This window comes from Amphiprion ocellaris, chromosome 5 (genome assembly GCF_022539595.1).
Source record: "Amphiprion ocellaris isolate individual 3 ecotype Okinawa chromosome 5, ASM2253959v1, whole genome shotgun sequence".
In the NCBI taxonomy this organism is placed as follows: domain Eukaryota; kingdom Metazoa; phylum Chordata; class Actinopteri; family Pomacentridae; genus Amphiprion; species Amphiprion ocellaris.
In genome coordinates this window covers 34587338-34614720 of record NC_072770.1, presented here as the reverse complement: position 1 = coordinate 34614720, position 27383 = coordinate 34587338, and the positions used below count along the sequence as shown (strand labels likewise).

The 27383-nt window shown below is 40.6% G+C and overlaps 1 protein-coding gene across 6 annotated transcripts in view; it reads left to right on the top strand.

Moving 5' to 3' along the window:
* kcnab2a (potassium voltage-gated channel subfamily A regulatory beta subunit 2a) overlaps window positions 1–27383 on the top strand; it is an 89758-nt gene that overhangs the window by 47758 nt on the left and 14617 nt on the right. For 5 of the 6 annotated variants that reach the window (XM_023288556.3, XM_055010444.1, XM_023288557.3 and 2 more), the window contains 3 exons: window positions 22061–22104; window positions 22431–22468; window positions 22757–22836. In XM_023288556.3, coding sequence (XP_023144324.1) covers window positions 22061–22104; window positions 22431–22468; window positions 22757–22836 — 162 coding nt within the window. Of the gene's footprint in view, window positions 1–8530; window positions 9617–22060; window positions 22105–22430; window positions 22469–22756; window positions 22837–27383 lie in introns of those variants that run through there. The other variant, XM_023288555.3, reaches the window with a different exon arrangement.

Here is a 27383-nt window from a genome sequence, read left to right as displayed (position 1 = left end):
CAAGTCTGACAGCTTGTCAAAATGTTCTAGTCAGAAATGTAGCGTGGGCACAGGAGGTGGGAATGCCACGGATTACACAATTCTGTTTTGTTTTAGTTGTTGTTCTATTTTCACTTAACAGTCATTTATGGCAGCTCAACTATATGATAATTTATGGGTTAGTACATGATGTTTGAATTTCCTGTGTATGTGAATTTCCACTGTGGATTATACTGCATTATGACACGATGGTGTGGTATGGATTTAAAATATTGCTACTTTCTGATGTACAAGCCTTTATGTTTGGCTTGATGTTTGATTTATGTAAAAAGCAGCCTTGAATTTCATAAGAGCATAGCCTTGTCACACATGCAGTCAGTTCCTTTTATCTGTCATATTGCGGCTGAAATCTTATTAAATAGGTCTTTCAATTGCAGCTTCATTCACTGACACAGTCTCTATAGCAACTAATTCATAATACTCACCATTTGTTGGATGGTAATTAAAATGGTGATTGCCAGCAGGATCTTTTATTTTATTAACTTATTGCTTTTCAGTTTAACAGTTCTTGGTGGTGTTATTATTCCCTGAATTTAAATGGTAAGACCACCTTAATATCTGGTGGTCATCATCATGCTGCTGAATTTTAGCTGCAAGTATTGTTGAATATTATTTTTTATGGTAACTGATCTTGCATGACACTTGTGTTACCATTGTTCTTTCTCGCTAACTTTCATTCCTTTGTGCCAGAACTGTGTCTTTGTCTTTACGTCCTAAAGTGTGTGTCTGTGTGGATACTACTGTGTGTCACTGGAGGCAGGCGGGGATTACTTTGCACTTACTAAATACCCAATAGTGACAGGGGGTTGGAAGCCCTCTCCACTGTCCTCAGCCTTTTAGACCCTTTAGAACTGCGCTGTTGTCATTTTGCATCCCATAAGAGTTGTTACTTAACAACTTTCAGCAGGTTTTCCCCAAACTGTCAGGTTTCATATCTTTAAAAAATGTGACGATTTGTTTGTTAAAAACTTCTCCTAGGGCCATGACTGTTGCTTTTCTTGTCTCTGGAATTGCTTATTGCACTTGATAATGTGCTGCATCACTGCTAAATTTGCCAAAGATCCTGCTCTCATTTATGTTTGTTTGTCTCTTACAATGTTGCGTAAAGCATGTAATGAATTATGTTAGGTTCTTGTGCAAATGAGAATTTGATACATCTAAGACTTAACATTCATTTAGTGTTCTACTTGTATTTCTATGCGACTGTGTGGTTAGGGAATACTTCGACTTGTGAATTAGAAACTCTTTGGCTAAGAGTATCTCCTGTTGAAGAAAGAAAGTTCACCAAAGTTTTTAGTTCTTTTCTAAGGTTTTGTGGTCAATGCATATTTAATGTAGAGGGGAATTTTATGTTTTTACACTGAACCGACTTTTCAGAAGTGCAGCAAGAACAGGTCTTCGTTTTTATGGAGGTTTTTGTACTGTAAAGGCACAGCCCAGATATTATTTGATATTGCAGGTTTTTGTCAGCATACAATCTCTTTAATTAAACCTTAGAAGCATGTTTTGAGACACTTCTGGCCTTTTCCTTATTTCTCATGGTAGTATTAGCTAAAGGTTTCTTTAGTCTGTAGATGCTTTTGTGGTTGATATTTTTGTTTGACTTTATCACATCACCCTTCGTGCTTTCTGCTGGTGATATGTGACATTTGTTATGCCTGACATTTCCTGTTAAATTACTCCTTTATTTTTGAACCTGGAGTGCTGGACATTCACATATGAAAGAACATCTGTTCTATTCAGGCGCTTGCCAAATGAGTTCACACAAGGCTGATGAAGCCTGCCAGAGCCAGGTAAATCTCTCTGTATTTTGCAGTATACGGGAGTTTTGAAACTGGTGTCTGTGACAACATTCCCACACTGGTGCACCTAAAGTGATATGTTTGCATCAACCAACGATAAATGGTCTGACCTGTAGAGTAAAGCGACCGTAGTATTGTTGGAGACAAAATAGATTACCACAACTAGGAGTATGACGCAAAGAAAGCGATCGACAGCAAAGCATAAGTCACAAACTTGCGTCAACAGTGTTTTGTCAAATTGCTCTCACTGGCAGAAGGGGGAAAAAGCATTTTTGCACTGCAGGTTTAACACATCGTATCATAGTGCTTGTGCACACTGAGGCCTCAGGCAGAAAAATGGCTTGGCCTCTCAGAGTATCGAGGTCAGGGATTTACCAACAGTAGTCTGACCACATTATAGAGTTGCCTTGTTTCTGTATATTCTGCACAGAATCGGCAGCTAAGAAGTAGATGAGAACCATCTGTTTTGTAAGTGTGTTTTAACCTGTATTATTCGGTGCCTGTGTGACTGGACCATCAGACGCTTAAGTTCAAATAACATATGCTGTGAAGTGATAGGTTCTGTTAACCACCTTTGTTGGCCTTCATAGATGTAGATTCGCGTATAATGGTTATTCATTTGTAATCTGTTATATATAGAATGCTGCATGTTGGTCAGCTTTGTGATCATTTGTATATTATTTAAGCTTATCAGATCCTTTTGCATTACTTGAACTCAGTAGTGTGGACAAAATGCCAAGTGTAAGTGGTTATATCCTTTCACTGAAATGCGTGCAGTAGAACATATTTTTGCCTAGCAACGCTTCTCTGGGTGAACATTACCTAAGGAATGACAAATGCACACAGGCAGGCGGGAGGACCTTCCATTGAACAGGACAGATTATTCTGCTCCTTCCATTCTCTCTCTCTTCAGATTATTGTGTGTGCCCCGTGGGACTGTGTAATCAACCCAGTTTGGTTTAAGCACACCGTGTTAGTCCAGTCGTAAGGGTCAAATCCCTACACGGCTGTGGTGAGATCACTGCTGTACTCGGATGGTCAACATATTTACTTACACAGTCTGTTTACTCCAAAATATCCTGTACTAGAAGCACATGTTTGTTTGGTAGTAGATATCTATATGCTGTTGTAACCCAGTGTATTGCAGTGTTATCGCCACCATTTTCCATATTTAAAATAACAGAATTTTACTGTTACAATGCATCATTCTGACTTTCTATTGCATAAGAACAGGAGTTTCCTGTCCTCTATTTTTTGACAGTCTCAGCTCTCCTGCTCTGTTAGATGTGTCAGCAGGGACAGCTGAAATGATAACTCCTCCTGAGCCCTGCTGTCTGCGGGGAATCTGTCATGTTCACTGGAGAATTAAGAATTGCAGCACTCACTGCTCACAGATGTGACCTGTATCTCTCCTTACTCTTTTATGTCCTCAGGAATTCCCAGAATAACTAAAAAGCTACGCCTAATTTTTTGTTGTATAATTATGATAGTTATTTAGAACTTACAGTATGTCCTTATAACAGTTGTTAGAGTTGTTTTGGTTAAAGCACACAAACAAATATACAGATGGGTGATAAATTAATGTGTTTGTAAGGTGGAGAGTGCTGTCTACAGCATCAGTCCAATGTGTCATGTGGTCACAGCAAAAGCCATAGCATGTCATTCACACCATTTTCCTGCACAAACCATTTAGTGAACCCCTTCCACTCTATGGATGGGGTCATTGTCATCCCAAAAGAGACCACTCCCGTCAGCATAGACATGTTTCATCATAGAAGGAAGATAGTCACTCAGAACATCTTTGTGCTGATTTGCAGTGATCCTTCTCTCTACGAAGATAGGGGGACCAAAATCATGCCTGCAAAATGCACAGCACAACACAACAGAGCCACGGTATCCCCTCACTGTACAGGTTAAGGGTTCAGGGTGTTTCCCTTTAATTTGTCACCCATCTGTATTTTTTTTCTTCTTGACTTAATTACATTCTCATTACATTGATTAAATAGTCAGCCATCAGAAATGTTTAGACACAGCCTCGGGATGCATTAAGCTGCTAGAAAAGCGTTACCACATCTGTCGATCAACACTGTCAATCTGTCTGACCTCACTTCTCTTTCCATTAACTCTTCTAAATCCTTTCACACACAGACACTCCTCGTCTCCCCACCCCCCATCTCAGGGATGCTATCCTTTTCACACAGCTTCTCAAATCCTCATGAATGCTGTTTACTTAAACTCTCAGTGAGTGGAACCTTAACCACTATTGGACAGCTGGCCAAAAGTCACATATGATACAGCTGTGGTCATTCTCTTTGGCTGGTAAACACTACATTAGCAAATGCTACCTGCCACAAAAGTCATTTGTCCTTTCCTGATGTCTTTATGAACATTCTTGAGCTGAGACTAAGATATGTAGAAAGATAGGTAAAAAAAGCAAAAACAGAGCTGAGCTAGAGTGTGCTGAAGCAATTCATTTGTTTTTGACCTAGTATCTATGAGTGTAGGTTTATCAGTTGTCCCAGTCTGAAGGAGTCTTGTGGCAAGATGTAACCCCACTTCTTAATTGTGGCTTTCAAATTAAGAGTCCCTTCAGAGGGACAGCTTGGACCAATCAGGCCCAGGACTGTGCAGCAACTTTGGATGCCAGTTCAATCCCAGCTCGATGGAGGTACCCAGTCTGCCCTTGAGAGCGAATTAGTGAAAGATTGCATGAGACTCCCACTCCAGTGACAAATGTCAATTTTGGGAGTCCTTTTCCCCTTTCAGTAGCCAAAGGCGTTCTTCGTATTTTGTTAGGCTTGCTGTACAGAATTGATTCAGAGAGCCAGTGCCTATTTTTAGAGCTAATACTGCAGTTGTGGTGAAAGACCAGTACATGACAGTACCCAGCAGTACTTCTGTGGTCAGAGTAGTTTCTGATGCTGTGTTTACTAAAGTAGTTGTCTTCTCCTGTCCTCCACTGCATTCCTTAGCTGCAATATGTGGGCTGTAGCTGGGAAGAGGTCAGTGGTCAGAGCTGAAACTCCTGTACAGTCAGGACAGACTCCTGAGGCTTCATTACGGCATGGCATCATCAATGGCCTAAGCCTCTTTCTGACCAGAGCTGCAAGGATGAACAAAACCAATAATTTTAATTGTGTATATGTGGTAGATCTGCTGCTTTCTTTTCTGGTAATAAAGGAAGTAGGACTGTCAATAAGTGAGATACATTTCCACAGTCTATTTTTATAGCTGTTTGCTTGTGTTTGCAGCTGAATTTGAATCCAAATGTTGTCCTCCAGTCTTTTATTTTCCTTTTTTGTTTGCGCACTCCTGAAAAAGAGTGCTGTTGTTGGTTTTGGTGAATTTTGCTCAGCTGTAGTCGTGATCAGAGAAACACACATGTTCTGCTGTGAATCTTCAGCTCTACTCTCCTCTTCCTCCCCCGCACATTGAATGAGGTACACGGACCTATCAGTCCTCTGCATTCACTCGCAGTGACAGAGTGTGTGAAGGATTTTAGAAGCTCAGTAGATTTTTTGATAACCACAAATCTGCCACTTAATCAAAGCAAAGAGATGAAGGCCCCAACACAGGGGAGGACGTTGTGATAATATGTGAAATGAGAAGAGATTTCAGCACCGCTATCTAAAAGTCAGCTACTGAGTCCAGCACTTAACAATGGGAGCTAATAGGATTTGGCTGTCAGGTATTGTTCAGTTGCTTCCCTCTGCAATAAATCAAAAACTGCTTTTTAACGTGGAAGAACGGTTGTGCATTGGCTGTAGCGCATTGTTAGTCACCCTTCTGTGTGCACCCCAAACACAGTGTCACTAATTAGCAATTTAACAGCGGCACTCTAAGGCATTATGTAAAGATCACAGTCTCTTATTTTTAGTTCAGCATCCCTTACGACTGATTTATCTCGTGACAAACAATGAATAGAAGTTCATTCCAAATGTGTTTCAGCATACTGTGATGAATGAACACAAAACAGCTCATTGGTCAGGCTAATATTCGCTTGATAATATCGTTGAGGGAAAAAAAATCCTGATTAAAGCGTCTGTGAAAGTATTTGTTCAAACTGACTACGACTCTGGCTTAACTGTCAGACCGGGAGGCAGTGCGTCATCTGCAGTGCAGTTTGATGTGTCGTGTAAGTGAAAACTTGAGCAAGGAATTAACACAGAGCTGTGTTTTAGGTTATGAGTAGCACACAGATCAAGTCCTACCCTCCAGAAATGTCTTGACTGCACTAGAGGTGTGTTACATGTTGATAATGTGGAACAAAGCTTCGGGTTTCTAACAAAAGAGATATAAAAGGTTTCACTAATCACGTTTTCGCTTGACAGCAGTAGGTGTAGACCCTTAAAATGTCTGCCAGGCGTGCTCACAGTAACGCCTGCTAACATTGTGATTTCTCAGAGACAACCATACGTGTCATCATGCAGTGCTTAGGTGTCAGTCATCTTTAATGACCGTCTCCTCTGTTTATCTGGTCTTTTGGGCCTTTTTTTGTTTTCCGAAAATAGTCAGGAGAAATGAAATGCATGCTGTCAGTCTGAAGAAAGTTGGCAGATGTGCCTGTTGTGAATTATTAAATCATAGTAAGTGTGACAGGCATAATTTATTGGATTGAGCATAGATTTTGCTCATTCTGCTGGCATATTTCTGCAGCAGTTTATAGCTCCTGTTTGTGTATGTATTAATTATAAGGCATTGGTTCATGTTGTATAATTTTTATTTTAGACGTTTTACAGGGCTGTTAAAGTGAACATAGACTGTTGCAGTGTAGTTTACATCTGGTGGTGGGAGTTAGTTAACAAGACAGAGTGCCAGAAGGAGTAATATGTTAAAGATGATTGCTCTATTGATTAATTTAATTGATGGATCACTAGCCTGTCGGATGATGCGTGCTTATGTTGATTACTGTACCTTGCATTGCACACTAGTCAATAAATGTGGAGATTTTCAGACATAGATAAATCAAGGGTCAACAAAGGACTTTCATGATGTGTTAATGACAAGAATTCAGTCGTCACATGGTTTCAGTAACCATGAAAATCCATGAAAGGGAAGCAAAAGCCTCAGTAATATCTGGGATGAAGGGGGTATGTAAATGAATATTCTTTTTTTTAACCCTTTCCTTGAGTGTTGTTAGGAGTGTCTAAGTTGGATATTGACGGCATGTTTCCATACCTTGCTGGGTCTTGTTATGTGGGCTTAGCACAGATCACAAGGCTGTCACTGTATAGCTCCTGTCCCTGGCCTCTCTCACTTCTCGGTACTTTCCTCATGTCACGACTCCGGGGGCCCCGGAGCAGAGCAGCGTGAACTGTGGCATCACGTTTCCACGGTGGTGGTGGTGAGTGCATGGACCATATCCTGAGCTAAAGGGACATCAGTTCAGACTTCTGGTTTCATGCTCAACTGCTCTGTCAAAATGAGCAGAGATGGTGGAGGGAATGGCCCTAAACCTGCTCCCCATCACCCTGACCAAAGCAAAGGACATACCCCTGCAAAGATGTAAAAAATCCATCTGCCTTGCCTGTATGCTGCCTTTGTTGCTGCTCTCTGGAGACATATACAAACATATATTGGTGTCTTGACACTAGGATGTCCCCTTAACCACCTCAATTTCTGTCTTAGTTCAAGGAGCATTCAGAAGGTCCTTTTGAGCTTGGCTTGTCCCCTCGCTACACACAGTGTGAAACTAAAATCAGATTTCAGTTCAATTAAACCACCTTTCCCCTCAGGCTTCTATTTAAGTCCAGGAGACCAAAAGGTCATCGCTCCAAGAATAGGGCTGTCGGTTAGCAGCAGCCTGTTTGCTGGGTTCCTTTGATGGAGGTCGCTTCTTCGACTGCTTTACAGTACATGTCTGCTTCATATGGCACCTCTTTTAATTAACTCCTTGGCACACTAGCTGGTCCATTCAGATAAGCTTCAGTGTTATATTACTGGGAGCGAGTGTCTCATCTACTGCCTCGTCAATCTGCAGCCACTGTTGCGTTGAATTGAGCCACTGTGGTGTTTACTTTCAAGCACCAACCGTTATCATATTTTTACTTTTGTCTCTTAATTGCGCCAGCTCACTTCCTCTGAGAGTAAATGTTACTGTTGATCAGATCAATATCTATTAAACAACAGTAATAAATGATACAGCAGATCATATGGTAGTTCAGTGCCACAGTTTTATTTTTCTACCTCAATTGTGTCAATCAAACAGAATTTGCTTGGTTGAAGACTATGCAAGGTTGAGGATAAGAAATTAAGCAGTATAGACAAACACACAGTGTTGGTCATGTCTGTGACATGCCTGTGTTTGACATATATTGTCACAGATAAAGTTACATAATAAATTTTTCATGGGCAGTTGAACGGACCCACGTGAGAGTCCCCTTTTCTGGGGCCAGAGGCTATAGCAAAGTCCTCACCACTGAGCTTTCAGCCGCCCCCTTTTTTCATGTCAGAATCAACTAAATTAATCCACACTGCAGGGCAGCAGACGGACAAAGATGAGCATGAAAAATGTACTTCCCTTTCTTAGGAGAGTGGCTGTAAACACAACAGATTTCAATGCCTTGCTCACTCACGCTGCTGTGGCTCTCCCTCAGAGCTTCTCTTCATATCCCTCCCACCACATTCCCTCCCTCCCTCCCTCCCTCTCCTCCCATCTCTTGCCTGCGTGCACCGTGCTCCTTTATGCTGTGCACAAGGCATACAGATGTAAGTTTAATCCAGGCAACAGTCAGAGCTGAGAAGTGAATATGAGGTTGCCCTTTTACTAACATGCAGTAGTAGTCTGTAGAATATGCAGCAGCCGGCGTAACTGTCAAGACGGACCTACAAGGGGACATGAAAGCCTCCTGGAACTGTGTGTCGTGTTTTATTCTCTCCATCTCTTTGTGTGGATCTTTGCTTTACCACCCTTAAAGCTTGGCAGCAAGAGGTGTTATCTCTAGCACTGTGCTCAGTTTTAAAAGGAAATTGCAAGACTCTGAATCTGACAGCTTCTGATGAGCCTCTGATTAATAGCCAGAGCGAGATAAGGACACCCAAATGAATCAAGGAACAACTCACAGAGGAAAATCTGTACGTCTGTTTTTTTTAGAAGATTTTAATTTTTGTTATATCCACAGCATTGTATTGGACTTGCTTTTTTGGTGTCTGAAGTAGGCGCTGATTGCGGATTTATTTCTCATGCCAGCTGAAGCAGAGAAGCTATAATGTTGTGCTTGGATTTGAACTTCCTTTGACTGGATTTTGTTTTCATCCGATCAGCGATCTGTCACTGTTTGCACACATTCTCATCTGGCCTCCCACCCCTTTTTCCCTTCTTTTTTTTTGTTTTCTAACAGAGCATTGTGAGCTGGTCAGTCACTTTAAAGACTGGGCAGTGATTTTGATTAGAGACGCAGTGTGAGGCTTGATTTGGAGTAACGGCATCCTTCAGACTAAACTGCCTCACGCTTTTGAGAGGATCCTCTTGATTTTCACCTCTGGGAGTTTGCCTTACCTGTTCTATCCAGAGGAGAGTTTAATTACAGAATCTGCAATTGGGACAGTCGGCCAGAAGCCAGGATGCAGGTGTCATTAGTGTGCACGGACCATCGTGGGGGGGTTAGCCGCACCACGGAGGACCGGCTAAACCGACAGAATGCCAACAGCCCCAACACAGGCACCCGCAGCAAGTTCAGAGCTGTGGCCATGGTTGCTCGTAGTCTCGGACAGCTCTCTGTTCAGAGCGTGCCTTCCTCCAGCGAGCAAAGTATGAAGACTGGCATGAAGTATAGGTAGGACCTGTCTGAACTGCTGATTTTATTAGCAGCTCCACGCCTGACCCCAAAACTTCAAGACATTCAGCATTTAAATTGCCTCATTCAGTTAAAGCAGATTTTGAGTAATGACCATCACATCCATTGGCTCAGTCTAAAATACATAAGAGAGAAATGATGTTTGTTTTTTTCCAATCAGCTGTGCTAGTTTATCTTCCTTATTCCTTCCTGTCAAAACTGCCAAAACACACCTGTTTAGATTGATGACAGTTAAGAGAAGTTTTCCATTATGACAGTAGATTGCTATTTAAACTTCCCCAAACCTTTGTTTACCATCCAGTAATGAGGAAAGATTTGACCTTTACTTTTATCTGGTTTTCTTTCTAATTATGTTTTAGGGCTAAATGGTTGGTATGTCATTTCAATTTAGTTAGTGGCCACTGATGTCAAATCTGTTTTGTGCAGAAGTGACATAAACAAGCCCTGCAAACAAAGCTCTGCAAGCCATATTTATTCATTGTTATAGTGAGCATGAATTCGAACTTTCTAGATTAATCTTCGTAGTGGAATAATTCTGCCCAGTTTCTCTATTTGTATACCATTAAAATATAATTTCTTATATTATACCATGAATTTTTTTAGGGATTGTTATCGCAAACTTTCCCCTGAAATAATTGGGTCAGTTGTATCTTTCAATAATTGAATCAAGTCACTTGTCACCCCTTTTTCTAATCCATGTTAAACAGCATCTCTGGTGTGTAAATGGAAACAAACAGGCATAATGATAGCTTTTGCCTACAACACTCTATGTGGATATAATGTCGCATTGATTTTTATTCCACCCCTTCAGTCAGCAGATTACTAATTACTGCTCAGTTGTGGTATTTACAATTCAGTTGCTTTCATTCTGACGTGGTGGTTAAAAGCTCTCGTATTTTATTTAAGGGGAATTATTCAGCCTGTTTCAGTCTGTATGCAGGAACCTCCAGGGACGTAGAGACTCACGACTGTTTTATCTAACACACCCCATATTTAACATTTAGGTAAAGGTTTACTTGCATAAATGCTTTTATGTCAAAATGCAAATGTCTCCTTCTATCTGTGCAGGGAATTATTCAAATTAGTCCAGCTTTTACACAAGGATGTGTAAGAATTATGATAAAGTGGAATATCTTTAAATGCATATTGAAGCACTAAGGGCAGAAGAGCAAATGGCAAACTGAGCAGTGATGCAGAACAGAAAATCTGTGTGCAGTATTAGTGAGAAAATGAGTTCACCTTGCTTGTCAACACAGTTAGGTACAGTACATTTTGATCTGCTGCAAGCTGGTCATCAATGCAGTATATCAGCTTTGTATTAGAGACTTGCTTCAGATTTGAGATTCGTCTTTTTGCAACGATAACCTGTTCTCTTTGCATTTTCCCACTGAGACTCAACTGCTAATCAAAGACAGAGTTAATAAAACACTCAGTTAAAGGACAGAAAATAGAAAAGAAACATAAGTGATTCTGGTAAGTTTTCATCCATTATCTAACCAGCAAGCTAATCTTGTCTCCTGTATAAAATATTGATTCATTCTGTAAAAGTCTGTCTGTTTCTAGCTTTCTTATCAGAAGCAATGTGATACTAATGGGCATTGTCTCTTGTGTGTTTAGTTACTATGATGTAAAAATGTATATAATCAAACACATTTCATGACTAAGTTTGATATTTTGTATGACATACAGATATTTCTTGTTGCAAGAATCTCACAATATAGATGTTAATATAAAGGCTTGTTTCAAATAGCTGTCCTTTTATTAAACAAGATGAGAAGAACATTTTGGTGTAGTGTGTACTTAACATGATTGTGATAAACATTAAAAATCACAACCCCAAATTTGAAGATAAGAAAAACCAAAGGGTGATGCTGTGCCTTCTAAAGACATTTTAGTTGGAAAAAAATTTGGTCTGTGATTGTGTGACTATGAAATTAACAGCGAGGGTTGACTTGAGGAAACGCATTACCCATCCTCAGCGCTGTTATCTGAAGTCACATCACAATCCCTTGCATCTGATTTGCTAGCGGCAGCCTCGCCGTGTTGGCACTGTGTCATTATTGAGGCTAATGATATTGAATGACTAAAATCATTTTCAGCTCGGGGGGCCAGCGGCTGTTTGTGTTCTCCGCTTCCGCAGTGTAGTCCAAAGTACATAACGGGCTCTGTGTTTGTGAACCAGGCTTGTATCTGATGTAAACTGAAGGTAATGCAGGCCTAAATGCATGAGGCTCTGAGATTTATGCACTGAGGGTACGACATACTGTTTGCGGTTTTGTTTTGAAGAGAAGGAATGAAAGGGATGGGAGTGAGAGCGAGTGAAAGCGAAGAAGGGAGATTGTTAAGGTTAATGCTGGTGTAGGCACGATGCCCAAGAGGAAGTACAGTAGGCTGGAGTGATCTGTGCTCATGTCACTGCCTATCTTTCAACTATGCCTCTTGGAGTTGAATCTTGCAAGCCCTTTAATGTGCCCGTGCAGTTCTCTTTTCATCCTTGAGCATTTTTTATTTGCTCTGTTAAAGAGTGTTTGAATTTTTCACTTTGACTTTTTGACAGCTGAAAAGGTTAGCGGTTTCATAACTGTGCCCCAAAAGAATACAGTTAAATCTGTCTTATCCAGCAACAAAACTTTCCCCCGATTTTCCACGCCACAGAGTAGCAGCGTGAAATTCAGATCAGCCTCATTTGCATGCAGTCCTCTTGTGTTTCCTTGAATGACAGCCTTGAATCACGTCTACATCTTTGGGCCAGGATGCAGGTTCGGTTGGAAGTGACCTCTCCTCACAAGGCCAAGGAAACCATCAAAGAGAACGTCTTTACAAGGTCTGGGGGGACTGCGGCGGCTTTATTGGGCTGCCTATTGTTCTGTAATGTGACTCTGCGCCTGCCTGATATGACTGGTTAAAATCATCAAGCTTGACTGTGAGAGCCTCCACCTCTTCTAAGGAATGATTAAATGCCTTCAGTCAGGACTGAATTAATGGTGCACACAAAATGGCTTGTGATTATGTAAAGTAGGCTTTCTGAGGGAATGGAAGAATATCTGCAAGATTGGGCAGGCAGTACAGGTGAGGAGTCAATCCCATAAGACCCCTACTATTCACAGTTCTGTATCAGCTCTTCTGTCAGTCAGCCGAGCACAGCTGATAGAGTTTTATTTCTTAAGGTGTAGCAAATAACCTGCTGCAAAGTAATGCTGAGGTGTTTCTGCGTATGTATCACTTTTCAGCTGGACTGCCATTTTTGTGTTTTGTGCAGACAAACTAAGAATTCACCTTGAACTGCTGCGGTTAACAATTGTGCTTTCGGAGGAGATTTTTTCTCAAAGCACAGTATTGTTCTTTGCCACGTCCGCATCAGCTGCAACACACTTCTGCTGCTCGGTGTCTTTTGCTGCGGAGGCCATGTAAATCAGAGCTGACTCACCTCCGCCTCTGGTGTAAATCTACAAGTAACTCGCCTTAGTCCAGGCTGTCAATAGGATTCCTGACATCTCTGGGGGTCCACTTTTGGTTGTAAAGTTCACAGTGAATCACAGCCACAGTAAATAGCTGCGGGCAATGTTGTGTAAGCGGATGGCATTTAAATCCCACCATTGTGTTGTGTGAAGCGGTAGTGTATCATTTTCAAGGAAAAATCCTGTCCCCCAGAGTTGTCTTTGTTTAGTGTACCTTGAAGTTACTTGATGTAACAGATGGCAGAAATAACAAGAAGAGAAATGTGAGGAGAGAGTCAGAGATTTTCAGATAAAGCTTTTACACGTTTTCACGACAGAGCTTGAATTTTCTTTTCTTCTTGTGACTGCAGAATTGAAATTGAATTGATCGTGCTTAACTATGGGAACGTTTTAATCTCTGTCAGGGAATTGTTAGGAATAATGAAACCGAATGTTTTGCTTTTCCAATATTTTCTTACACAAACGCAAAACCGTGCATCGCTCTGGCTCGGGTGACAGAAACTGTGGGTGTGAGATTTGGGGCGTCATGAGTGTGGGTGCATGCTGGGACGTTTTCCTGCATTCTGAGGGCTCTCTTCATCAGGGAGCCAGCTTTCCACAGCCTGCACTTCATATGAATCATAAATAGATCGTGGTAGTTGAACAGAACACACGTACAGCAGCACACTTTGGCCACTCAGAAGTAAATAATAAGACTCGTCCACGGTACAGATTTCAGGCCACAGTAGCCACTTCGGTACCGTATTAAATGTGCACAAAGCATTCGCCATCTGTTTGCTCTGGGCATGTGGGGAGAAGCAGCCAAACGGTGGGATGGTTCATTTATTGATGTGGGCTTGTGTTATACCATATGCAATGAAATGTTGTCTGTGTTGATACAGTGTTGTAGTGAGTGAGATTGGGGGGTTGTTGTGGAGTATTTTTCTAATGTGTCTATAAGCATGTCTGCATGTGAGAGACACACTTGTGTAATGTTGAAGGAGAAAATGAAGACAGCTGTTCTTTCCTTGCCTCACTGATAGAGTTTAATTAGAGCCTCTGTGTGCGTGTCTGTGCGTCTTAGCACCACTCTTTTCTCTCTGCATGTTATTTTCTTAAATGCTCCAGAAATAGCTTAGATTTATTAATTCTGCTGTGCACTGCCAAGACAAGGCAAGTCCTCAATTCACTCAATATATATGTTACAGTCAGACAGCAGCGAATACTGTTTCATACTGTATGTGTGCCGGAATTTATCTAGCAGTTTCAATTAGATTATGAATGTTTTTTCCTGAAATGTTACATATGATTAAGAATTAATTTGGCATATAGATACCCAGTGCGCTGAAATGTTCTATACAAGGTTATAGAAAGCTGAGGAACATTTGAGCTGCGTGTTATATAATGTGTAATGCAGAAAAAATGTAGCACACATGGGCCTGTAGCATAGCAGGAGACTAGAGCTTTACCTTATACTGCATCATGCTTAATTTTGTGTACTATGAATATTTAACCTCAACATTTTTTTAATTCGACAGATGGCACCAGTTTGCTCTGAATTGACACTCTGCCCGGTGTAATATCCTTTTTATCAGCCAGCTCTCTGACAAGCTTATCAGTACATTTTGGCCTTTTGTGTACAAATTAGCTTGTTTGTGATTACAGTTGCAGCAATTATTTTAAATATTGATTCATTTGTTGATTATCCTCCCGATGAACTGATTGTTTTGTGTTTAGAAATGGCCAGGATTAATATTTACAATCATAAAAGCCTAAAGAGGCCAGAGCATATTTGGATTCACGAGGCAGGAACCAGAGAATGTGAAACCTGACTCACAATGACGAATTGATTAATCACATAGTTGTTGCAGGTCTGTTTGTGAGTTTGTTTGTAACCTGTCAGTGCATTAAGGTCTGGCTGTTTATACCTTTGAAGACTTTCAGTCAATTTTTCCATTTAAATTCAGGATTTATAAAAAACATTCAGTCTGTTTGCATTGTCAGTGAACACATTCTTATCAGTATCCTGTGGCTGTGATTTCAAAGCATGTCAGAGTACTGGAGTACAGCTCAGTCTGACATTAAAGATACAGTATAAGAACCATTGCTTACTGGAATCCCCCCCACACAGGTTCTACCGAGTTCCCCGCTTACTCCTCTCCAGCATAGAGCAGATTTTCCATTCCTGTGAGCAATGGCAGATTTATCCCCAGACAAGAGCCACTAAAAGTGCCTCAGTTAGGCAAAAAACAAATTCAGCCTCAGGAAAACCCTCTGAGCCGACAATCTGTTTATGCCCCAGTTAAAAAAAAAAAGCATAAACTGCCATTGACAGCTGTCTTAAAGTGCCTCAATGCCAGCGGCTCTATGTTTCCGGCTGTTGTGTGTATGAAGTCGTTTTTTTACACAAAGTTAAATCACATTTGACGTCTTCTCAGGCTGCTGTCAAATATAGCACTGCAAGCAAAAAGCAGAATACAGTGTACAGCAGTGTATAAACTATATAGTAGTCTTCAAAGTCGCAGCAAGTGCAGAAATATCCACAAGGTTCCACAAGAAAGGGAAAGTGGCACTTTCAAAACAAGATATAAACACAAAAACTACAGAACTAAAACTATATTTGTATCCATAGTTTTATCTAGAACTGATGTTTTTGTTTCTGTGTGTCACTTTATGTACAATAGGCAGCTTTTTAAAAGTCTCAAAACATTTATTTATCTCGGGGTCTGAGATTGGAAACTCAGGGCTGTTTTCATGTACTGAATGGTGGTTGTACCAAAAACATATGTGCACTTCAAAGAAGACGAAAACAAGATAGGTGAGTAGTATTTGTTAGGGTTTCAGTTAATAGTTTAACATTTTGTGAAATATGGCTATTTACTTTTTTGCTTCAAGTCTGGTGAGATAGTTGATGTCATTATTGTTATATTATAGCACCAGTTCACAAATTAAAAAATAAAAGTAACTTGCTTTTGCATATTGAAATAAACAGGCTACCCTTTAGTAATTCAAACATGTCGGTGGATAGTTTATATCAGTGTAGCTCGTACAGAGTCAGTGTAGCAGTTTGATCTTGTTTGCTGTCTTAATAGTGAGCTAAGCTTATTATGTCCTTGCTCTAGCTTTCATAATTAGCAGACAGATATGAAAGCTGTATCGATTGTCTCCCTTTCTCTAACTCTGAACTCAGAAATGGATTAGCATATTTGCCAAATTGTCTAACTATTCTTCCAGTTCAGCTCCAGAAAAATCTCTTTATACATTCATGTCTCATGAAAACTCACCCTTGCAAATTCATTTTGGGCTTTTACATGAAGCAAGAATAGTCTCTTTGTTTTGGGTTATAAAAAAGGTCATCCAGCTGGCAGCAAAGAACAAAACTTCAAGGTGGAACACTGCAGGATGTGCACAACAAAGAGCTCAACCATTCATGTTTCATAGCAGTGTGATGAATACTGAGGTGCCTGAATAATTAGGGGTAGCACGCTGTGTGCTTGTTAAGTTCCAGCTAACACAAAGAGGAGCAAATACTGATGACATTTTCATTTTTTGGGTGAACCCATCCATTCATTAAAGCTATTCAGGGCAAAGTGGTTACATTATTCCTCCTCTCTGTTATTGCCTAGTCAGGACAATTTTAATTCACTGTCTTAATAATTTTTCACAGTCACTCCATAGCTCCAAAAAAACTGAATGAAGGATGAAGCCACCTGCAGCCAACACAAACTAGTGGCATTTAGTGTGCGCGTGCGTTTTCTGAAGCTTAAGCCACCCATGTATTAATAGTTCTGCTCGGTGAACATATCTCTCAACACATTCCTCTCTTCAGCTTGTCCTTGTTTCCTCATTCATCACTCTGTCCTTCCCGCTGACTTCACCCTCTCCCACTCAGCCTGCTCCATTCCATGCCTCTCGTCCTTCATGGCACTCTACTCTCACACCTTGCCACGACTAAACAGCGCAGGCTTTTTGATATACAAATTTTAATCGGGAAATAATTGATGAAGATCTGCTCCTACATTAATGTCAGTCTCTCTTAGTCCTCTCAACCATAGCTATCAAACATATTTAGAGTAGATTTGATGTGATAAATATTTAGTTGTTGCACTGTATAAATTATGACTTTTACCTTCAGCTCACATCCTGAGAACTGTGCAGGGGGTTTTGTTTTATTTATTTTTATTTTTTTGTGTTTAAGTGGTCTATGTCTTACTGAATTAAATGTTAAAGGATGGGAAGTGATCTTGAATATGTATCACAGACTCAGCTAATAGGACAATTTGATCGTCAAAATGACAGAAGGCATTATCATCAGGATGAGCATCGTGATGTGTGAGCTGCTGAGTGCACTGAATCTTATGTAGATTGAAATGAATTAGCTGTAGGCTTTCTTGTGGTTCTATCTTGGTAGTTTGACTTGCATTTGACTTTGTCTAATGCTTTTTACTTAATAAGATCAATGAACAGTCTGGGTTTATAATTGCCTCCCGTTAAAATACCCATTGACTGTTCATGGTCTTGAATATTGTTAACAAATTTGTTGTTGTGATAATTGTCATGACAGCATTCTTAGTAGTGTGTTTGGTGATATTCTGAATCATATGGTAAAAGAAAAACAGGAATTGTAGTAGATAAAAAGTGTAATGTAAACCGATGAACCAAAGTTTCCAAATTAAAGTGAATAATAGTGATTGTCTGCTAACAACTCAATGTGTCAAAGTCTGGGATGTATTAGACAGTCGACTGTTGTGGTCTATGTGTTGGTTTTCAGACAATGTGCACAATTAAAAGCACAGTGACATCACCCACTGGTTGTTGACTACAGTTTTGAAGCCTCAAGTTTGGCATTTGGTCATCGTAATCTTTTGGGATTTTTAAAAATTAAATGTAATGAACAAGGGTGACTGAGAAGTCAAGAGGACTGAACACGGCAGTGTGGTAGAGATTTGTTCATCGCAAGCATAGCCTGTTTATTGTCTATTTTTATCTTATTGGGACCATAACTTCCAAAATGAACATCATGGTGTAGGAAGAAGACTTGGACTGAGTGATTGAGACCATAAGATGTTTAGAAGAATATTAACTGGGGTAACAAATCAAGTGAGAAGTGAGTCCAGTATCTTATGAACTTCTCTTTAATCAGACTTGCATTTATAACCAAGAGAGTTGGCCTCTGCTGGCCATTTGATAGACTGTAGATTTAAGGTACTTATGCATTGACTTCACTTTTTGATGAGTCTACATCCGTCTTTTATACACACTTATATATACTTTGGAAGAGGCCAAATCATTAATGGATCTCAGAAACAGGAATGTTTGTGGGATGCTTCTAGTCAACAGCGATGGATGTCTTCTCACAGCGATCAGAGGATGTACAAACCATGTACTGACAACAAGGTCTTCCAGAATCTGCTCTACCATAAACTGTGGCAGGTCCAACTTACAACTTCCAGAACTAAGGACTAAAAGGACCTGTGGCTGATGTTTTGGTTGCCAGATAGCATGGGGCACCTTCAGAGGCGTCAGGGAAGCTTGGAGCTGTTTTGGTGGCACACAAACAACCAACAGCATTTTTGGCTCGAGTAGACTTAATGTTCTGGCTCATCAGTGTAAAGGGTTGACGTGACGTTGTCAGAAATGACTTTGAAAGGCTTAAGGGCTATATGTCCAGCTCAGTATCTCAGAACAGCCTTGACTGTAATGTCAGCTTCATTCTGCAATGGATAGATGTCATTGTGTAACATGTTAGATGGTATTGATGTGTTGGGGTCACAAGATGACACATTTAAGATCCCAGAAATTGAAAATATGTGGCAAGAGTTAAAAAAAACACCTACACTACTGTGCAAATGTTTTAGGCACAAAGTAGAAGAAAGGCATAGATTCTTTTAATGATCAATTAATGTCATATAAAATGCAGTAAACAGAAAAACTACTTGACTTCAGAGCTTTTTTTTCTGCTTCTTCTTGCCACTGAAGGTATTTCTTTGTCACTCTGGCTGTATGTTTTTAGTTGTTATCATGCTGCAGAATGAACCAGTTATCCATTAACCAATAATGAAATAGTCAATAATAGTTTACTACAAGAGACTACAGTGGGCTGTTCCTCAATGGAAAGAAAACATATTTCCAGGGTTTCATTTTGTCACACTAACATGTAATGCAACCTGTGCGTAAACAAAGGCTAAATAAACTCCCAGCTGCACTTAATCACATAAACAAACACCGAAATGAAAACTCTTGCTTTTCCCCTTGGGTTTTGTGCTGTTTAGGATCAGAGCGCTGATGTTAACCGAACGTCAGAGGACAGTTATCTAGTACATCAAAGACAACCGGCATACATGGCGTGTGTTATGGTCACTTCGTGTCCTGTTCACCGGATCCTTTCTGCCTTTGTCCCTACAGCTGCAGTGGGGTTACTGTCCTATACTGTATCTGTCTCCTTCATTATTGAGGAGGGTGTGAGAGGGATGACTTTACTGCTGTGGTTCATGTCTCCTGAGACTCAGCGGGAACCTGACCCCTGCCTGCTTCCAAACCCTGGCAGAGGGTCGTTGCACCAACGCACAAAGCAGTATTCAAGGCCATTCTGGTAGAATATTGAAGAGAACAATGTGCTGACAATAGGACATCCTCACAATGAGAACAATGGCAAGGGCAGAGCTGTGTATTCTGATATCTGTCTTACTTATTTTTAGGTTTGGGGAAGTGCTTAAATGCACTTGTACTGCATGTTCAGTATTCATGGTTAAAGCATGCTTATGCAACACTTTAACACTGTAAGCTTCGAGTTCTGATAAGCCTCAACACACATTCACACAAAATGGTGAGGCATACAGGTTTACTACACATCTCATTTCCTCGAAATGCTCGTGAACTATAGGCGTATTAGATAACACAGATTTATTCACATATGGGTGTTTAAATCTGGAGTCATGCAATCCTTGAAACAGACTCTCATGCTAAATGCATGCAGCAGTGCTTTGGAAACAAACTCTACAGTGTTTCAGCAAAACCTTTAGCAAAGAAGATACTTTGCATGACCACCGGAGAAATATTCCAGTTCATTATTAAAAACACTCCAGCGAGCACGCTCAAGTCACAATTTCAGTCAGTAAGCTGATTTTAGTTTCGGTGATTTCTGTGATGCAGCGCAGCAGCACCCCGAAGGCTTATTTTACTCATGCAATTAGGAGGCAGTTAATTGTGGATTGGCTCCAGTAGTTCGCCGAGGGGGGGGGAGTTGCACCGTGGTGCACCATAAGGGTACATGGTCCCACTAGATCACTCTCTCTGCCCCCTGATGACTCACTGTGTTGGAGTATACATACTGTAAGTCAAGAGGCTGCTATACATGATGTCATCTGGCTCTAACTGTAACAGGATTACAGATATCACTGACCAAAAAAAGATCTTTTTAATGAGGCTCTTTGTAGAAATAAGTTGAACACTAACGAGACTAATATGTAAACTGAATATGATTTCTCAAAATTGCTTCATCTCATCTGGAGCTTTAATTTGAGTTGCAGTTTCGAAACATCTTAATCAAAACAAAGGAATACAAATGAATGAGGAGAATCTACAAGCATCCGTGGTGGTTTAGTGAAGTAAGAGTGGAACTAATGATGTTGGACGGTGTAGTGAGCATTTAACTGGATTAACTCTTCTAAAATAGAAAGTAGATAGATATGCACCAAACCACACTTTGCATGCTTTTGAAGAGCTTTAGGTATTTATTTTTTTTGTTCATTTATATGTTTGTTTATTTTATTTGCAACACAAACGTATCCTACTTAGCCTACTTAAAGGGGATATAACTGCTGAGATTTGAAATGGTTCAGCGCGTGTTTTTTCACTTGGTGTTCACATTAAAGGAAGTGTTTTGTTAGTCACTGCAGCAATTCAGCAATCTTATCATGGCTTCACAAAACACCCACACACACACACACACACAGTCCCACTCACACATGCAGTCACAAGCACAGTCATATAACACACACATCTGCACGCATACACTCACACACACCTGTCTCCCTCTCTGTGGCTTTTCATTTCAACTCTTCTATACAGCCAGTCTTATAAAAATATATTAGATATCCACCCACATGCTCACTTTGACTCCTGAACATGTTACATCATCCCTGATGCCACATTGCTTTTATCTTTTCACGCTGCCAGATTATCTCGTGAAAGAAATTGACCAAAAGTAGCACACTTCACTTTGTACGTTTTAATCGTTCCTTAGATCTGAGACGTCTGAAGGAACAGAACTGTTAAGGTGTCGGGGTTTTTGCGGATCTACGGATACAATTTGAATCTCTGCAACAATTTGAAATGGATTAGTCACTTCAATGCTAGTAACAAATCTGTTATGATGCTGCATTTTAACTAGCAACCACAGGCGTCTTAGGAAACTTTAAAAGCTTGCACAAATCTGTCAGAGGGGGTCTGTCTGGACTGTGATAGGCTCAGAGACGCCAGCTTTAGGAGCAAGTTGCTGCAAGTAGTCAAGCTTCCACGCTGCTGTAGGGGATTTCAGTCACATGGCGGCTGAGGGATCCTGGTGTGCTATGAGAAATAGCAGTGGATGTCATGGTGGGCCCGCTTAAGACCCACTTCCTGTCTCAGATTTTCCCCTGACATTCTGCCGCACACACATTCTCATTGTCGGCTCACGTGTTGCTGTCCTTCCTTACCCATCCCCTCTACATGTGTCAGTGCTGCAGTAGATACAGACTGGCTTCAAATCCATACAAAGCCCTATTCTTCTTAGTTTCCGTGACTGTAAGTCTGTCACGACAGTAACAGCCTAAAGAAGAAAGAAGCTAATGTAGAAGATTAATAGGGTTATTTATTTATCAAACTGTCACTGTTAAAAATGAGGCTCAAAGTTCTACTCTGCTGGTCCGTTGCAGTGCAAAATATCACAAATCACTGCCACCTCAGTGCCGCATAAATGTTAATGTATTTCTCTCTGTTTTGACAGAAACCTTGGGAAGTCGGGCCTGCGGGTGTCCTGCCTTGGATTAGGTAAGATCACGAGACAAACTTAGAAGTTTACTGCACCTAGAAGAATGTCATGTCAGGTTTGTGAGGGGAACGTATGACCCCACAGTCCATTCTCTTCGAACAGGACGAAAGTATAAGTTTAGTGGCAAGTCCACCAAAAGCATAAATTGGCTGAAATTCAGTTAACCAAACTCAGTGTCTTTTTTTAGCCAGATCTTGTTACTTATCCCCTATGTGCAGTATCACTTGTGCAGAGCATATAGTACCACCGATCACTTACTTAAATGTATGCACATGTGCGTTTGTGTACTTCTACTCTGACCCTGTCCCTCTGTCATTTTCTGTAGGAACATGGGTGACGTTCGGTGGACAGATAACGGATGAGGTGAGAGCAGATGGATTTTGTCATCTCCCATTACTCAAAACTTGGGAATGGAAACCCTCCATATGATCTTGCACATCCCAGGTTGCTGAAGAAGCCTATTTTTACTTATAGTGAAAACGCACAACCTGAAAGAGTCAACAGCCAGAGAATAAAGGTCACAGGAAGCCACTGCAGACCTCTTTAGTCTTGTGAAAGCAGTTTAATAATTGAAAAGTCGTAACACTTCACATCAGTGGTCTCACCCCATCCTGTCCCCTCTGTGTTCCTCCCCCACTGCTTTCTCACCAGATGGCAGAGCAGCTGATGACTCTGGCCTATGAAAATGGCATCAATCTGTTTGACACAGCGGAGGTCTACGCTGCTGGGAAGTGAGTATATCATGTGCCGCAGGTTGCTTATCAGTGAACAGTAACGCCAAGCATTACCAAGCTGCTGACGCGTGATTGATTATGGAGGCGCCAGGTAGAGATTATATATTAGCTCACTGTTGCTGTCGGGAGGGAGCTGATCCACGACGATGCACAGTCAAATCGTCCAGGTATTAGAAAGGATGTAGGAGCTACATTACTACACCTAGATGTGTGCTGAAGCCAAACTGCTTGTCTGTTGCTGTGGTAAGAACTTATTTGGTACAGATACAGTTAGCATGTCAGAACATATAGTCACATTTTTCAGATAGATTCTGTTAAATATCCAGAGGCTTTGAGAATTTCTGCCCATGTTCCAGTACACTGGGGGGGATGGAATTTCTTTTGAGCAGCTCAGAGCAGTCAAAAATTATTTCTGAAAACTTATCAGCAATTTGTCACTGCAAAAAAAGGCCCTGTAGTCTGAGTTATGGGTTAAATGTTTCCATTCACTTTTTTTTGTGCAGATTTGTGCAGAAATAATGTGAGTAGAAATGTTGTGAATCCAAAACAAGGCAAATAATTGGGTTTTGATAAGACCGATGCGTGCAAATGTACAATTGAAGCAGATTTAGCAGAGTAATCATGATGTACATGAAGCATGTGACTTAAATGTCCCCTGAAGCTTCTGCTTCACTGGAGAGATTAAAAATTCTGGCAGACAACAACACTAGATCTGTGGAGAGTGATGAGGAGACTACCCTTCCTCAAATTAAAACATGAACTAAACATAAACGCCGCATTTCCATCAGATTTTCACATCGTTGTTCATTTGAGGTTTGACTGACATTTAATTATGTCTCGTTTCACCGTCCTCTCGAACAATGATTTAATAGCACACAGCTGGAGTATTCACTGCAACGACTGTTGATCTCAATGAACCAACTCCTCACTTTCACAGATTTTCTGGAACAAGAAGAAGTATTAGTAGAAGCAAGAGATTAATGCCTCTCTCCTTGAGCATAGACCTGAAATCAGTTCTGTCCTTTTCATCGTCTCTTCATCGTCGTCACAGTAACATTTGTGAGGGTTCAGATATTCATGGTCTAAATTTACCAGACAGACAGTGATGTTATTTTAACCCCAGATAGCAGCCCCACACTGCCTTATTGTTAGATGTAGCGATGGTTTAAATTCCAGTGTAGATTAATCTGGCTTTGTAGTAACTTGTACGCTTTGAAATAATCTAAGGGATTATCCTTTACAAACAGTATCTCTGATTAACAGCACCAAGTCTGTCTTTTTAATCCTCCTAAGAATTCTCTAATTTTGCCATTGTGTTTAGAGAGCTGCATCAGACTGCCTGCGCATCGCAGACTAAAGTCAAAAGATGGCAAAAAGAGAAGGAACATGCAGTGGGTCCCTGTTGTTGTCCTCATTTCTCATCTAATGCCTCCACAGCTGCTGTCTGATGTACGTCATCACTACGTGCTCTGTTGTCCTGGGGAGTTTTCAACAAACTGTTAGCCTTGCTGTTTTACGCCAGGGTCAGAAAAACAAGCACAAGGTTGATCTTTGACACAGAAGTACAACCGACTCTGTGTTCGATCACCGTGCTACCATAAAACAAACCGCAGTTCAGCAGAAAGGACGACTCTGGCACGTGCCAGTGTTTGTGACAGCGTGTAGCACAGCTCAGTATGTGTTGCACAGGTGTTAATCCTGACAGCTTCCACTGCAAAGCAGCACCAAGGAGCTTATATTACACACAAACGCAGGAGTAGAACAAATCACACACTTTGCACATCAGAGTAAAAAAAGCTTTCATGTGAAGTCCTCCAGCTGTTGTAATGTTGATTCTGTGTGGAGCGTGGACAGATAAATGTTATTTGTACTCTGTTGTGGCTTAGCCTTCCTTATAAGAAGGACACAAAACAAAGCATTTAACACAATATTTAAATATTGATTGTGATGCTTGACTAGCGTATCCTTCCCAATGTGCCAGCAACTGTTTTTCAGAAATATAAATAAATATGTCTAATTGCACAAATAAACATGTTCTGCTTACCCCCATGTAGCTGCTGTTATCAGCAAACACATACGGCGTCAGCGCATTTGAAAGTATGCAAGTAACTGGCAAAGCAGAATTTCATTCTTCATTTTCTTTCAGGCTTAAACATTTTGCTCTAGATGCATAGTAAATGCACGATATTACGTGAAACCAGTGACAAAACTGGTGGCATAATTCCTGAGAAATTTAAATGTAATGAAATATTATAAATCCATGAATAATGCAGCATTATGTCATGGCTTCTGCCCTAAGTTATAGCATCAACTCAGCAGCAGCATAAAAACCTAATTAATGGTTAGATGAAGAAAGTCAACGTGCTTAAGGCGCACTGTACCTTATGTTTGGGTCCTGAAATTACTCACATTTCAGGAGGGCAGCACTCAGAGCACTGTGCGGGTGTTTGCCAGCGACACTCACAGACATACGCACACTATTAGGTACACAAACATGCACGTTATTTCTCTCAGGGGAGTACTTCACTGTTCGTTGTTCAAAAAAGATCCAGCTGGCATGGTGTGAAACCAGTAGTAGTGCAGCGCCTGCGTTATTCATGCTGCTGGTGGATCAACAGAATGTAGCAGACAGCGACACGGGAGGGGAGAAAGGATTTTTGTTGGGGGACTGGGGTTATAAATATTTCATTAATTCATCTTGAATAAGTTATAGTAATAATAATATCACTCATACCTTTGCATGTCATACTTCCTAGCTAACTTCACAGTCCACACATTAATATAAAAATATCTGCAATCTCTTACGCATCAATGATACATATTAATAGGACTCTGTAGTATGGCTGAAATCGATCCTAAATTATTATTAAGATCATTAATATGATATCAGTTTACAGCATGACACAGCCAAACATGTGAGGAACCGTGTAGCAAACATCACAGTTGGCTTCCAGTAAATCATCCTGTCAGGGAAAGAAAACTTAAACTGCTGGGTGAGATGAGAGTGTTAAAGGTGTCAAGAAGCCTTTCTCAAACAAAAATTGAACCGTGCTTCACAGTAAAAGCAAGAAGCATTAAATATCAAACAGGAAGAAAACGGAGATGGATGGAAACTTTTTTTTTTTCAGTGCAGTGAGCCATATTACTGAATAATCCATGGTGTATCAGTTGTAGCCAACCGACACTGAATGCTTGAAATATTATGTCAGTATAAATCTGATGATGATACGTCAGTATTTTTTTTTTACCTTAAACAATCTTGACACAGATGTGTGTGGAGTTTCCTTCTGTGTGAATATTTATTTTATGATCAAGAGACAGGTTAAGTGGAACATTTTACAGTCATAAAGCAGCGTGTCTGTGCTCTGCTTTGTAGCAATGACACTGAATTACACTAAACCTAATGTGGCATTTCATTACCACAGATTGATCGGATTAAGATCTACAGAGTTTGGATGCTGGTTTGGTCTCTGTCCTGTGTTAAAGCAGTTTCTTTCATGTTTTTGTGGTGTGGCGGGGTGCATAGTCCTGCGGGGGGAATGTAGCTGCTATCGGAGGTGTGTTTGGTCCTCAGCAATGTTTAAGGAGGTGGTACGTGTCAGAGTAAGCTTCACAATAAATGACAGGACCCAAGGTATCCAGCAGAACAATGTACTGTAATGAGATGATCAGTTTTCTTCATGGTCTGTCGCCTTAGGGCTTGCTCTGGGGGTTCAGGCATATGGGTTCTGTAAAGCGTCTTGAGACAGTTTGACCTGTAACTGGTGCTATATAAATCAAATTGAATTGAAATTTAATTAATCTTGCAGCCGATCGGTGTATGTATAGAATAATGTGGATTTACTAGTCTAGCAATCTCATCAGTTACTTTCTGCAGCATCAGGCGAGGATTAGATTCAATATTTCATTTCTTGATTGAAGCCATTCTGACAATGGACTATGCTGATGTTGCAGTCACCACATCTTGCTGTGATTTGAGAAACGTCAAAGATAAATTGGAATCAGGCAACACCAGTATGGGTTTACAAAAGTTATTTCAAACACTTTGAGTCTGACTGAAAGGAAACACAGCAACTGGATCCCTGAGTTTACTGTTGTAGCTAAACACTAACCTGACGGTCCTCAAGGTCTTATTATCGCACTTGAACTTGTTTTATGGCGCTTATCCAGGTTGTTTCCTCCTGACTAGATCCTTGCTTGTGTTGCGTCCACTTTCAGATGTACGTCGCTTTGGATAAAAGCGTCTACTAAATGAAATTGTAGAATTGAATCCTCAAGGAGCTGTACTGTGCTGTTATACATGAGTGGAATTATGGTCCATGCAGTTTTCAACACAATTTAAATGAATCCAAAACAAATCCTAGTAGTTGCTGCGTGTTTATTTTTTCTTTCTGTTTTTTTTATGTGTAAGTGTCTAAATGTATTTTATGGGAAACTGTGTTACAAGGGGGCGTCTCATTATTTGTCAGAGTGAGACGACTGGAGAGACATCCTACTGACAGGTTTCTGTCCAGCCCTAATGAGCCCCATGTTGAACGTAATGT